General features: G+C 34.9%; 1 protein-coding gene across 1 annotated transcript in view; it reads right to left on the minus strand.

Annotated features, from left to right (window-relative positions):
- Positions 1 to 6,489: 6,489 nt before the first annotated feature.
- Positions 6,490 to 15,743, minus strand: part of Pdzd8 (PDZ domain containing 8) — a 269,988-nt gene continuing 260,734 nt past the window's right edge. Inside the window, exons 16-17 of the mRNA XM_090402639.1 lie at positions 14,127 to 14,221; positions 6,490 to 6,705 (exon numbers count right to left, since the gene is read on the minus strand). Of these exons, the coding sequence (XP_090258765.1) occupies positions 6,490 to 6,705; positions 14,127 to 14,221 (311 nt within the window). The remainder of the gene's footprint in view (positions 6,706 to 14,126; positions 14,222 to 15,743) is intronic.

Genomic DNA, 15,743 nt, shown 5'->3' on the forward strand with positions numbered 1-15,743 from the left:
TGGTCCTTGGCATTCTCCCCCCCTCCAAACACCCACCCACCCATGCAAGACTGCTTCCTTTTTAGGCTCTACAAAGGGCAGAATTCTCCAATTGGCCTACCTAGACATTTATCATATAGATTCTTTGCACCTGTGGTTTATCCTACTTTGTCTAAATGGGTAGATCTGCAGATCATCATGAAGAACATCAAAACTATATTACATACTGTAAGCCAAAACAATGTGGCTGCAGAATATGCTATTACCTCTAAAGTATCACATAAGAGAAGTTTACCCCTGATCAGGAATTTAATGAGAGTATACTGCTATAACACAAATTGTTTACCAACCTTCATGTTTGCATTTCATTTTTTGTTATGTTTGCATGTCTTTATTTACAGTACTTCATTATACTAAGGATACCTGGATGAAATTACTAACTATTATAATAATGGAATTAACTCATGTCCTCTTTCATATCCAATGGCTATAAGAAGTCTTTCATAAAAAGAGCTCCAAGTAGTCATGCTCCAGTATCCTCTTCAAGTACAGAAGAATCTACACATATACCTATCCCCTATGTACAAAGGGTTAGTGAACGCATAGCTAAGGTGCTAAAACCACTAAATATCTGTGTGGCTTTTCGACCCGTCAGAAAAATCTCCACATGCCTAATGTCTCCAAAGGACAAGCTCCCACATCTCAGCTATCCAGGTGTCTACCAGAATCCCTGCTCGTGTGGGTTATCATATTTTGGACAAACAGGATGATCTGTTCAGGTCTGGTTAGAAGAACACCAGTTGCATATCCAGTACCTTGAACCCGAACAGTCTGGAATTGCAGAACATTCAATCAACACCAGACATAGAGTTAAGTGGAACAAGACAAAAGTCATTCACAAAAGTCAGTTCCTAATGGAACGGCTATACAAAGAAATATGTGAAACATTACTTCACTCCCCTAACCTAAACAGATCCGATGGTCTACGTCTTTCCCCCTTGTGGGAGATAGTACTACTTTATAAAGCAGCAAATCTTTCCTGACATATATTTAATTATAAAAAATTTATTTTTATTTTTTTATAACATTATTATAATTGAATAATTAAAAATTATAAAAAAGCTACTTAGGTGGTGCTTTGTGATATAACAATTATTGTTTAATTAGCCTTGTACCTTACCGATGATGCCTGTGATACTCAAGTGAAAATTCTACGAATAAAGAATAATTTACGAGTTAATTCTGTTATTATAACAGTTAGTAATATGTCTACTCATGGTATTTCCTTACTGAAACCTGGACGAAAATGGCATATTAAACATTTTATCGCATAAGCTCTCCACTGTTATTTCTTTACATAGATTAAAATATGGATGAAAACATTTTCTTTAAACAAGTAATGCATCCTTTCTAACTCAGCAAAGAAATTTTTCCACAAATGTATGTAAAAATTGAAACTCCTTTATTAACAGAATCAATAACAATAACAAAAACAAAAAAACAAACAAAAAAAACCAGTATGGCAAATAAAGTCATGGTAAACAAAGCAAAAATTAAGAGAACAGAACTAGCATATGGGTACATGGCACACACATACTACAGAGATCTGTTTTTTCAAAACAGGAACACTTGTTCTGTGCTGTCAGACCATATCATTAACATGGCTCCAGATCCAACTGGAAAATACCATGCTATTGTATTATACAGGAGCAAATCTGAGACTGTTCTTAGAATCTGCCACAATACTACAAAATATTCTCATCTTGCCCACAATCTGACAGGCAATTGTTTTGAGATCTTCAGTACAATGGGCAAACTCCCATCGCCATGTCCAAAGAGTGCCAGCTGAGACTTTAATATCCTATCTTTTACACTAAATTTCAGTTTGCCTTCCTACAAACTGAGCATATATATCATACGTGGAGCATATATCATTGTGCCTGTGAAGATGCCTTGGTGAACATGGTGAAATATTGGCCCAATAAATTAACAAAAATAAATTTAGTTAGCATCTAAGCATACATACCAGATTAGCAGATAGCCAGTCTCTACTTCTCACCTAAAGTTAAATGTATTCCAATAGCATGCTAAATTAAAAAAAATGATGTTCCTAATTCTAACTTTTTAAAAATTTAAATAATAATAATTTCAAAATTATTTGTACATGCTTGTGTAAGTTGTATAGTTGATTTTACTAAGTGGTGGGATTAAATTTGCAAGGTTGTCAACCAGGCTGGCTATAACCAGCTGGTTATGAGCAATTCAGGTAACAGATGAATTTCAATACCACCATCTTGCATAATAGAGCTTGAGGTGGTTTCAGAAAGTTCCGTGTTTGGTCTTTAGAGCAGGATTTCGATTATCTAATTTTTATCCACTCAGAGTGCTAATGTCTGATAGGGTTACAACCTTTTATTATAGGATTCACATAAAATATGTGAATATGATTTTATATACTTTATGATAATATGTGGATAAGATTCATATAAAGTATATAAATTCTATAAAAATTCTAATAAATAACAGGTTTACATAAACAATTCATATTGTTTTCTTCAATGCATATGTGCTAGACATCTCCATTTCCAAACTGCTGATCTATTACTGATTCCTCTTAATTTTAATATCACTGCCATGAGGTATATATCAAAAGAATGTTAAAAATCCTTAAACATTCACTGCATGTGCATGCTCCGTGTCTAACGTCACTGTTGCCTTTTCATAAACAACATTGCTCTTTGTAGAGATTCCTAATTTCATCAATGCAGTCTTGTACTCTATCTGGTGCCTTCATTAATTCATCTCTACATACTTCTTCAGAAACACAAAGTGATTTACAGCCTGACACTGTGTCATAAGCAATACTGCTCTTTCTAGAGATTCCTAATTTCATTAATCTAGTCTTGCACTCTTGCTCGGTGCATTCATTGCTGAATCTACAGTTCAACATTGCCGTTTTGGATCTTTTCTTTCGTGTGCAGTTTTCCCATCCTTTGGACTCCTCAAATCAGAAGCATTGTTAGTTCCACTCTATATAATATCTTAATACATGTCGTGCTATCAATTCCCACAGCTTTAATTATTATAATTAGATCTTCACCGAGTTAAAATACTCATTGTGTCCTACTGTTCCTACTGTAGGACATAAAGCTCATCAAACTGTGCATTATAATTGTTCACAGTTCTGCACTCAAGACACACTCTCTCTCAAGCAAAGAATTCCATTGTAAAAATAATCATAATTTAAAATTCTGAATATTTTTACAAATTGTTTATGTTAGTACGTTTATTAGTTTTGATTTCATAACATGCATTGTTGGCACTTGCGATGTGCCCGTTATTGATGTTATTTTGTCAAAATGAAATGTGAAGCATTTAAAAAAAATTCATGTACTTACTGGATTTGGATAGTTGTGTTACTTTCAGAAATTTTATTGTAGTTTAAAATATTAAGCGTTATGTTTTATGAAGACATTCTTTTGTCGCTAATGGAGACAACGTATTAGCCATTATACTTAGCTTCTCGCTTTCCACTTTCATGGAGTGCACGTGCTTGCCGAGGAGTTCGATGGGTGATTGACGGCTGACAGAGAGAGAAAGAGTGTTCAGTATCGAGGTAACAGGAAACAACAAGAGAGCGTTTGGGAAGAAAAGCGAACACAGGCTGGCAGATATTTGGGTTTTGAAGAAATTAAGTTTTTCTTATGTGACAGTCGGATGAAAATTAATAGATTCCGAAAAGGGAATTGTAGAACTGTGAGTTTTTAAAGTGGAGGAGTTAAGACTGTCAATAAGTATTGGTAAATAAAAGAAGATATTGCTATTGACGTTCTAAAGGAATGTTCAAGGAAACGTTGATTGGAAAATTTTATCTGTCTTAAGGACACCGGATCTATTTGTTATTTCTACTGGAATAGGAGACTGAATTTAGCAACTTAGATAAAGCAGTAAAATAAACTTTTTTGCTGGTACAAAAATTAACAAAAATTGAACTGCATGAAGTAAGAGTAGCTATACTTTGGTAAATTCAGAATATTTTACTTCAGAGTCAGAAGGAATAATGTGTACTACATGAGGGTCACGAGAAAGAAAAGAAGAAGAGAATCTTATATCTTTGGAAAAGGGCCTTAACAGAGAAACTGGCTATGAACATTTTGTTATTGTGTAAACAAAGTGTTTAGTCGAGTGGATGTGATGAAGTATGTGTTAAACAAATCAGTAATAGAATGAGTTAGAAAATGGGTGATCCCTTAAGTGTAAGATTATTTTAGAAGGCCTTAGATTCAATTAATTTTGTAGTTAGTTATGTAATTTTTGTGTTTGGTCTTGAGTCAGTGATTTTTTTTGGATTCTGAAAGAAACAGTGAAAGATCATTGCACCAATCGGAGTGAACCCTTGTGCATATATAAAATACACTCGGAAATAGAAATAATTGTTATAGAGAAAATCGCATAAAAATGAGGATAGGTTGAAAAAAATTAATATTATCCCGTCTAAACAAATGGCGCAGTTGACATGATCTTCTCTTAACAGAGATTAAATAATAAAAATCTCTTATGAACAAATGGCACAGCCAACAGGATGAAGAATTTGTTTAGATAGGATAATATTATTAATTTTTTTTAATCTATCCTCATTTTTATGAGATTTTCTCTATAACAATTATTTCTATTTCCGAGTGTATTTATATATCCACAAGGGTTCACTCCGACTGGTGCAATGACCTTTTACTGTTTCTTTCAGAATCCAAAAAAATCACTGACCCAAGACCAAATACAAAAATCAGACATTTATTAAAACAAAAACAATATATATACACTTCAAACAAAAATTGCATAACTAAGTACAAAATTAATTGGATCCAAGGCCTTTTAAAATAATCCTACACTTAAGAGATCACCCATTTTCTAACTCATTCTATTACTGATTTGTTTAACATATACTTCATCACATCCACTAGACTAAACACTTTGTTTACACAATAACAAAATGTTCATAGCCAGTTTCTCTGTTAAGGCCCTTTTCTGAAGATATAAGATTCTCTTCTTTTCATAGGATCCTTTCTCATCACCCTCATGTAGTACACCATGACTCTGACTAAGAAACTTCTATGCTGATACAAAAATTAACAAAAATTGAATTTACCAAATTATATGTACTCTTATCTCATGCAGTTCAATTTTTGTTAATTTTTGTACCAGCAAAAAAGTTTCTTCTACTGCTTTATCTAAGTTGCTAAATTCCGTCTCCTATTCCAGTAGAAATAACATATAGATCCGGCATCCTTAAGACAGATGAAATTTTCCAATCAGCGTTTCCTCGAACATTCCTTTAGATTGTCAATAGCAAATCTTCTTTTATTTCCCAATACTTATTGACAGTCTTAACTCTTCCACTTTAAAAATTCACCGTTCTACGATCCCCTTTTCGGAATCTACTATTAATTTTTCTCCGACTGTCGCATAAGAAAAACTTAATCTCCTCAGAACCCAAATATCTGCTTGCCTGTATTCTCTTTTCTTCCTGAACGCTCTCTCTCTCTCTCTCTCTCTGTCAGCTGTCAATCACCCATCAAACTCGTCGGCGAGCATGCACACTCCATGAAAGTGGTAAGCAAGAAGCTAAGTATAATGGCTGACATGTCTCCATTAGTAACAAGAAAATGTCTTCATAAAACATAACACTTGATATTTTAAACTACAATAAAATTACTGAAAGTTAACACAACTATCCAAATCCAGTAAGTACATGAATTTTTTTTAAAATGCTTCACATTTTATTTTGACAAAATAACATCAATAACGGGCACATCACAAGTGCCGGCAATGCGTGTTATGAAACCAAAACTAATAAACGTACTAACATAAACAATTTGTAAAAATATTCAGAATTCTAAATTATGATTATTTTTACACCATTCAAAGACAAACTGCTCCCCACTCCCCTGACCATATCCTCCTTATACAGCTTTTAGGATAGCCTCTTGGTCTATTTCTACCCCCCCCCCCCATTCTGTGAAAAATCTCTTCCATATTAATCTGGTAACAACCTCCTACCAACTTATGTCTCAATCATATCCTTCTTCCTCTTACACAAAGCCAGCAAATTGCATTTTTTCAATGTTTCTTCATACTAACATTGCAGAAACTGGAAATCACTTCAGTCAATCATCTCTGAATCCTTTTCAATATATCCCCACACCCCTTTAAATGAGGTTGACTAAATCCGTGCACAGTATTCCATGTGTGGTCTGATCAAGCCCTTACACAAGGGAATAACCCCTTATATGCCAATGTTCTCTGCCATAATCCATTGTAATATCTTCTTACTTTAGCAATTCCTCATCTTCTCCACCTCCTGCAAGATATCCCTACCAAATATACTCTGCATTCCATCCTTGCCTTTTAAATTTTAAAACCTTACACTTTGCAACAGTACAGTGACAACTCCATGAACTTGCCATGCACAAAAAAACATTCTGATTTTCCTTGAAAGGCAGAACATCTGCTCTAATCCACATAGTTCTTTCCAACTTTGTCCCCATTTAAACCTTTCCAAATATAATTAACAAAAAGGTAAACAGCAGTGGTTCCAGAACTGGGATTAACCATTACTGATCTTCCTCCTATAGGATGCTGCTGTACCATATAGAAAGTACTGATACCTATCAAGCAGTAAGTAATCTTTCCAAAATCTAAATATACCATTCTATATGCATCTCTTGCCTGTTGTAAGACATTACATATAATTAAATAAGATATTAAGAATGATAAAATACAATCCTCTGAGATATTAAGTAAAAGTGATATTTGTTAAACATTTTATGTTCAACTTCAGGTCTTCTATCTTCTTTGCTGCTCTTCATTTTCACTTTACCATCTTCTTCTATCACTCCCTACCATCATCTCTAGCAATGATGGAAATAGAACTAATGGAAATAAAAAAAAAAAACACTCAAACTTTTTTGGACTTTGTTTTACCAATTTCCTTTCGTATTCTATTCCTCCTTCCTCACTACACCTGACACTTTATTTTCCTATGCTTTACTCTTCTCATGCTTATACATCTCCCACAACATCTTCATGTGCACTTCTTGCCTAGTTTCATAATTCATCTCTTTCATGTCTTCTCTGTTAATCATCTTAACTCTACAAAAGCAGTCTGACAGTGGCCTGCAAATCGCCAACCTAGTTAGTTAAATGGAGAGCATTTTTTCCAACCAAAAGACCTTTCTTTGACTGGCTCTGGAGTTAGTTGATCTCTATAGTTTTCCCTCCGCTGAACTCTCACTATAATAGACAATATACATGATTAGGGACCATGAGATGGTAGAAGTTCTTTGCCATATTCTTTTCCCCAAATGATGTACCATACCATACAAAATATCCCCTAGTTAGCATATTGGGGGGGGGGGATTTCAGTTGATGCTAACTGAAAATATTTCTTCAGGAGAAAAATCTCCCAAAGAAGTGTACAAAAAAGGTACATAAAATTAGTAGAGAGGTATAATACTAATAAAGTTTTATCATCTAAAAATTATCCTGGTCTTTATTCCAGAACTCTCAAAAGATCAAGATGTTTGGAAAATGTTTAGCAACTTGTCTGGTATTCCATTAGGTAGTTATTTTGAATTACAGCCAAAGAAATTAAGGCTATAAGTCATGTGTATTATATCTGTAAATTGCATGTGTTCCTCTGGCCAGTTTGCCTTATGCAGGATGGAAAAATTAAATTTTTGGGAGGAAAAGAAAAAAGGCATTCTGTTAGGCTTAAGAACAATGTGTGTGTGCACATGCACACTATATATGTGAGATTGTTAGTAACAGCAAACATCTCAGCATCTACACATGCTGGATCACTACAGTTGCAAGGGGTTTCCGAAAAGTAAGGTAACCCGGTTTTTTTCTCTCAAGGATGTTTAATAATAGAAGGTTGAAATTATACCAAGAAATAAGTGAACATGCACTAGTTTTCACAAACTCTCCAAATTTATTGATACACTTATCCCAACAATTGATCAATTTATCAATAACTGAAGAAGTCATGCCCACACCCAGTAACCAACATCATCGCTTGATGAATTTCCTTGTCTGTAGTGAAATACCTGCTGGAAAGGTGTTTCTTGATCTAGATAACCACTCACAAGTGGTGTGGAGTAGCATTATCATGTACCAAAACCATGCAGCTTGTCAGGAGTCCTGTCATTTGTGCCATATGTTGGCTTTCAGTTTGTCCAATGCTTCACAGTAAAGCTCTGCAATGATTGTTCCTCCCTTTGGCAAAAAGTCCACCAAGAGAATGCCTTGATGATCCCTGAACTCTGTGGCCATGACTTTTCAGACAGTGGGAACAGTTCTGAATTTTTTGCACACAGGAGATTGTGCATGTGACCAGGTCATGGAGTCTGGTCTGCTCTCCAGGGTAAAGTGATGAATCCACGTATCATCTCCTGTGACTAGCTAAATGAGAAAATCCTCACCTTTGTCAGTGATCACAACAGATTCTCCAGACATCCCCTCATGATGCGTACTGCCTTGTGCTCCTCTGACAATTGTGGGAGAACACCTTTCAAAAGCCAAGGACATTGTATAACAATTTCATAAACTGTGGACTTATTCAAGTTCACCACTTGTGCAATTTCATGCAGTTTCACTTGCCGGTCTTTTGTCTTGCTCGATGAAGGCCTGCCTGCCCAAGGTCGATCTTCAATGTCACTACAGCCCACTTTAAATTCATTGCACCAAAAACACACTTGCTTCTTTGATATCACTTTTTCACCATACACAGCAACCAGTTCATGGTGAATCCCCTTTTGCTTCCAAAAAAAGAAATAATTTCACAGACACCTGTTTTGGACCACACTTGCATGGTAGCCACCATTTTGCAATTGGAATTAGCTGTGAGACAACAGTAGTGCCATACTGTAATGGCATTCTTTTTTGAACTTTATTAATGGATCTCTATCTGTTCACCATGTTTTATCTGATTCCCTCTCACCATTATTTTGAAAAAAAAAATGTGTTACCTTACTTTTTGGAAACACCTTGTAGAATAGAGAACTTTAAAATCTCCAAGGAAAATGACTGTACTATTAGAAAGCTAATTTCTTTGAATGAAAACTGTCATTAAAGTTAAATGCCTTACTTCTTAAGTATAGGGTAAAACACAAGCTAAGAAAAAAAACATATCTTTAGTGTGTCTCCCAGGATTAATGTTTGTTTTTTTTATTCTATCTGGTAAGGAAAAAGATAAAAAGTCATTCCAAATTTTAAGTCTATTTTTGTTCGGCTATGGAATGAAATTATCTAGGGAGCTTGATGAGTAGGAACAGATCTAACTTGCCTACCAGTGAGTCTTGGAAGAAAAGTCTGATCCAAATCTTTCCAACTCACAGACAATTCCCCAGGTGTTTGAATGAAACTGAGAATGGGAAATAAAACTAGCTTCAACAGGTAAATTTCTTATCAGAAAAATAAATAGAAAAATTCAAAATTTGTCCTTTAACAGAAGTAATCTTATCTGCTCGATGGGTAAATATATTTTAAAAAAAATCCCTTTAAAATGCATCATGCAAGGGGAGCATTAGAACTCAAGTGTATAAGAAATATCAAGAAATGAATCAAAAGAAATGTTACAAAATGACTAAAATTTGTAAAATTCTGTTCATTACACTGCTACTTATCTCAGTATACTGAAATCCACCATTGTTTATGTCATTCATAGATGGAAAGTTGATGGTGCTATCACAGCAGGAAAATTCCCGGGGAGGCCACTGACGAGCTCTGTCTCGGAATGTTTGAGCATCCCACAGATCACAGTGGCAAACCTTGCAGTCAACCTGGAAAATGCCGCAGGGACATTTATCAGCACTGGAACTGTCTGCAGAGTTGCATGCCTTAGGTTGCCATTGTTATGTACTCATTTTTTTTTTGTTCTTATTTCTATTATTTGGTTCTCCTTTACCATAATTTGGTTATATAGAGATCTATGTATACTTCTGCCACTTAGATTGTCACGTGCGCAAATTAAATTAACAAAGGGATTGTCTCTGAGTAGAGCCAATTCCTTAGTTGCAAAAATCTGGAGTTACCTCTTCTTAAGGTCCTGGGAAAATTTATTTGTTCCGCTGTGCCACCCAGGGCCCTTAGATTGGAAAACTTCTCAGTCAAGGAGTGAACTCTCAGACAGGCACTTGATTAATCGTTCTACACATATACCTAGTTTTCAAATATCAATACCGTCTGTATTTAACATTGTTTGCAGTCATGGTCTTAACTAAACAATTAACTTCCGCTTAGGTCCGAATTTTTATGAGTGGTGCATTGGATTCATGAAATCAGGCAAATAATTAAGTAAAAGCACAAGGGCTTATAAAACAAAAATTCAAATTATACATTTTTGCAAATATATTTACACTTAATTAAGCTAATGTAATCCGAGACTAGAGAAATTAACATGTAATAAACTGCAATCTTTACAGTAAGACCTTATCAAGAAACAATATTATCAAACTTTAGTGGTTTGCCCTTTCAATTCCTTTATTTACAATTTCCTTCAGGTATTAGTTTAATTATTTGTGCTTATGGTTATGCTATAACACATCAAACTTAATTAACATTCACTGAAACACATTACTAGATCTGAAGGATTCATCTTTTTGAACATACATTACAGTCCTGCCTTTATATTAACTAGAGTTGTATTAATGAGTGTCCTTGTTCTCTTACACACAACGACTCTTCTTTCCATACAAAAAATAACTAAGGGTTTGTACATTACTAGATCCATGATTTCATCAAGCTTTTCTCTCAACCTTTAATTTCTTGTCTTCAGTATTAACTCTTTGTCCGAACTGTTGATTCTCCTGGATCTGGCTTGGATCTCAGTATAACAATCTTTCCTCTCTGGTGTAGATGGGAATAGTTCAGCCTAGGTTAGTCTACATGCTGACGAAACTGCACTCATTTAGCTCGCTACCTGGCCGCTATTTTCTCTGTCTGACCACCACTATGTTGAAACTTTCATCCGCTCGTCATCATGAATGACTCAGGTAGCGACCCTCGAATGACAGGTGCCTATGTTGAACCCAAGAACAAGAGAGAATTGCTGGGGATTAAAGCTCTTTTATATTCACCCCTAATGGCACCCTTTCTGCGTCACGTATTTCCACATGGTACTGAATTCTTCTGCGCGCAGGTCTTGCCTTCTCCCGTAGTGTCTTCTGAAAAGAACCCCGCACGCGCTACGTGCATACGTGACTGCTTGAGGCTATTTCACTAATCCGGTGTCTGGCTCGCGAACTTTGAACTTGTATTACTACTTGGTTACACATAATTTACAAAACTTTCTTCCATTGCTAATATACAAAGTTAGGTAGCAATTTCATATAATAATAGTAATTTCTTCCATTGCTAATATACAAAGTTAGATAGTAATTTCATATGTATATACCTATCAAAATTGTCAAAATACGTTACTTTAGATAATTTTAAGTTATTCAAATTTTTACCTAGATACAAGCATATTCCTTTTGTGTTTCAAACTTGTTAAATCCCAAATGAGATAGTTTTTAGTGAAATATCTTCATTCAAGATTTAACACCATGGCAGAGCCACACATCACCCCTCAATGCCAAACGATATTTGGACTGGTGTCTTTCATATTATTCCTGAACTGCAGATGATTGGGAAAGGGTTTTGTGAATGCAATGAATCATGTTTCCAAATGTTTCATTCTGATCCAGATCCAAACATGATCTGGGGAACAGTTCTGGCAGGACCGCATCATTCCAACTGTCAAGTTTGGTGGAGGCTTGGTAATGAAATAGGGATGTTTCATTTGGATGCAATATGGTCCATTGGTGGATGTGTCCAAAACCATGACATCTGATGGCTATCTGGATATCCTGGATAATGTCATGCTTCTGATGCTGTGGAAGTATTTTGGTAGTGCCTCTTGAAGGTTTCAGCATGACAATGCTCCATGCCATACTGTACTGTGCATCTGAGACTGGTTAGCTCAGAGTCCAGAGCTCAACCTCATCAAACATCTTGGGGACAAATTAGAAATCCAAATTCACTCCAGACTACAATGGTTGTCATCAGCAATGGAGGTAGGTAGCACTGTGTAAGGAATGGAAGAATATTCCTGTTGCAACATATCAGAAATTGGTTGCAAGCATGCCACAAAGGGTGGTGTTATCATTCAGGCCAAAGATGATCACACTCGGTACTAGGAATGTAATTAAAATGCATTTTTTGGCCACAAGTAGGTGTCCAAATACTGTTTCAACATAGTGTTTGTGTGCTTCTAATTTAAAATGTGCTTTATTTGTATACTTCAGCCTGATGAAAATGTTTTTGTTTCCAGTCTGAGAGCAAAGTATAATAGTTTGAATATGAAAAGTAAATGAACTAGAGGCATTTGAATTATTAAGGTAATTCACATGTTAATACAGTAACAAGATTGATAGAGATTACAGCATTCTTTAAAGTAATGTGTAAAGGAATTAGCAGCATGACTGACTTTACTGTAATTTAGCGAGTTTTGCACATGGTAAAATTCTCCAGAGCAAATGAAAAATTATTACTATGAAGAAGGAATAATACTCAAGTAGTCACATCCAGATTGAATGTAGATACATATTTCTGCAGAGGTAGTTAAAAGTTAAATCTTTAGTAATAGCCAAAAAGTCGTTAATTCTTTCTATACACAAAGTAGCCACGAAATGTCTTTCACTGTCTTTACCACAAGGACATATCACAAATATACGTGTGAAGTTACTTCATGCTTATGATTAGATGTAGGATGAAAATCACTAAGGTGATTAAATAAGTTTTTCCCAATGTGTCAGTTTGTTACTTCATAATTTTAACATTATGTCCACTTACATTTCAATATTTAAATCTACTGTTGGAGAATAATTTCATTTTCTTACCAGTTAGCATTCTTTTCAGATATGGTCACCTGTATTCTGAGGAGACAGTTCAAAATATCCAGAGGTAAGTAATCAAAACGATAAGTGGCCTACAGAATCATGCGCACGTGCACACCCACTCACTAGAAGAGACTGACGAGATATGATAGAAAAAATAAAAGTTGAAAAGGAGATCATATAATACAGATACAGGTGAGATCTTGTAGCATATGGCAGGTGGAGATAGAAATTTGGATAGTCTCTGGAAGCTAATGAAATTTTCATCAGTGTCACTGCAATTGTTTGTAAGGTTCTTCAAGTTTGTTCACGACTAGATGGAAGGATAGAGTGGAGACATGCGGTGATAGAAGATAGACTCTTGGACATAACATCCATATAGAGAGTGATCAGTCCCCCCTTGCCATAATGTGGATTTGACAGTGCTTCCCACATACTGCTACTCCCTCTCCAGGCACAACACAGCAGAGTATGTGACAGCAGAAGTATGCACCAGTTGATCAGAAAACCTTATGACTTGTTATTGGCAGATTTGGACCTGTGCACTAACTGGTGGCTGACCCACAGCACCACGTTTTAACTGATATATCCTCAAAATGGAGGAGGTTGTGGGTCTTTAAGTATATATATTACATGGCCTTGAAAAGTATCACTCTCACTGTATGGAGAAGGGAAGGGGGGGGGAAGAAATCACAATCCCTGCTCTGGAGACCAAACATGGCATATGTCCCTTCAGGCCTTCAATTAAGCTGAGTGGTGGTATTTCACTGAGTGATGAAGGTCATCAGCCACTTAGTGGTCTAGTTGGCATTTCCTCCAAATAGGAAGATATCATTTTGCAGCAGGAATGCCCACTGCACACACACACACAACTTCTCCACGCACAATTCAGGATGCAAATCAATTATGGATTCTAGTTGGAAATTAAACTGACAATGAACTATGTCATTGTCTTTCTTCACTTTTTAGTATGCTTTTTTTTAAACCCAAACTGCAACTGTTTTGTCTATGTTATCTGTCAATATAAACAATAAAATAGTATGTACAGAATGTATTTGTGCAAGGTAAAAATTATCACATATATGTAATGGAGAATAAATGATCATCTTCTGAGAAGGAGCATGTTCACAAATAACCATCTGTAAATTAATTTTAATTTTCTTCTTGTTCATTAATTTGTTTTTTAAACTGAAAGCACAAAAATAAACTTACAATAGGAGAAGCAGCTGATGTTTCTGTAGTATACTTCGATTGGCTTGCAACTACTGGTACATTTGGTTCAAGTTTTTTATGCATGTCCTCTTCATCTAGAAGTCAATAACCATATAATAAAGAACTTTTTTTTTTTATATAGATATTAGCAGATTGGTCCTGATTTTATCTAAAGTTATGTAACAACTAGTTAAAACATTAAACATCCAACAAATACCATATCATCAAATAAGAACTAATGAGTTTTGGTAATTAGCATCTCTAATGACTTATAAGCAAGGGTCTAAAAATCCACTTGTCTATTCGGCAAGTTATTATAGACAAGTGATGTGTGAATTTTCTTCCCAAAATTTACACATTTTCTCTTCCATTTTAACCAACATCTCATTTACTGTCAACTTATCTGATCGCAGGCAGCCCCAAAAATTTAACAAAGAAGTTTTATTTTCAACTAGGAGACAGTATAGTATTTTATGTAATTAATTTAATAAGTAAATTCCTCCATAGACTGTTTGTCCCTGTTAGTTTGTTTGATTGTTAGATGCCTATCTATGACAACAGGTGGCACTATTGATCTCTTGCTCTATTGTAAATTAAAACTTATCATGCGTCTGCAGATTAATTCTGAAACAAATGGTCATTCCGAAACATTTTATTTTGCACAACATGCAAATTATCAGCATTCTTATAAAAATCAGAGATACTATTAAACAAAAAATAAATAAATAATAATTTAACACTTAATTTCTGCCTCTTTAATCCCATGTAGTTGTAATGTAGTATTGGCATAAGTTTATTTTCACAATTCACAACATGAATTAGAGTAGTGTAATTATATACTTGAACATACATGATGAAAAGGCTTTTTAATAGCATTATTAAATTGTTGCAAATGTTGACTATTTTCTGTTGTGTTTGTAAGCTTTTATTTTTATGTATAATTTACATAAACTCACCCTTCTTTATGGACAAAGGAAATGCAAACTACACTTTTTACTTTTTGTGAAGTGAAAAATTAAAGATGAAAGTAAGGGACCAGAAAATATTAAAAACACCAGAGAAAAGGATTCTGTTCTGTCATTAACTAAAAGTAATCAAGCCATGCTTTCAAAAGAAATGGCTCAAGAAATTCAAGTGATGGTGCCACAAAGACAAAGTTGCATTCTGTAATGTATAAAAAAATATCATGTGACTGCTGAGAAGCTCTAAATTACTACAAGATTTTCAAGGCATTCATGAGATATTCAATTTACACAAAAAATGTTATAACATAGACTTAACCAGAAAATGCCTGGGGGGGAGGGGTAAAACACACCTCTATCTGCTTTCCAAAGAAAGATAAATTCTAAAATGTTTCGATTCCTGAAGCCTTTCAATATAGCCTGATATAATGATAATTCAGTAAGCCATTTGCTGTCTTCAAAAGCTTACAGGCCCAGTAGTAGGACAGTATCAAAATGGCATTAAATGTAAAGAATTTGTGTTAGTTACCGCTGATGTCAAACAAAAATTAGTTAAGGAAATAGAAGACTCCAGTATGCACACTTCCTGCCACAATTCACGAGGCAAATCTCATATATTATATGAGATTATTATTAACATCTGACTTCGAGGGAG

Source organism: Typopeltis vanoorti, chromosome 13 (genome assembly GCF_054136105.1).
Source record: "Typopeltis vanoorti isolate ZY-2024b chromosome 13, IOZ_Tvanoo_1.0, whole genome shotgun sequence".
Lineage (NCBI taxonomy): Eukaryota > Metazoa > Arthropoda > Arachnida > Uropygi > Thelyphonidae > Typopeltis > Typopeltis vanoorti.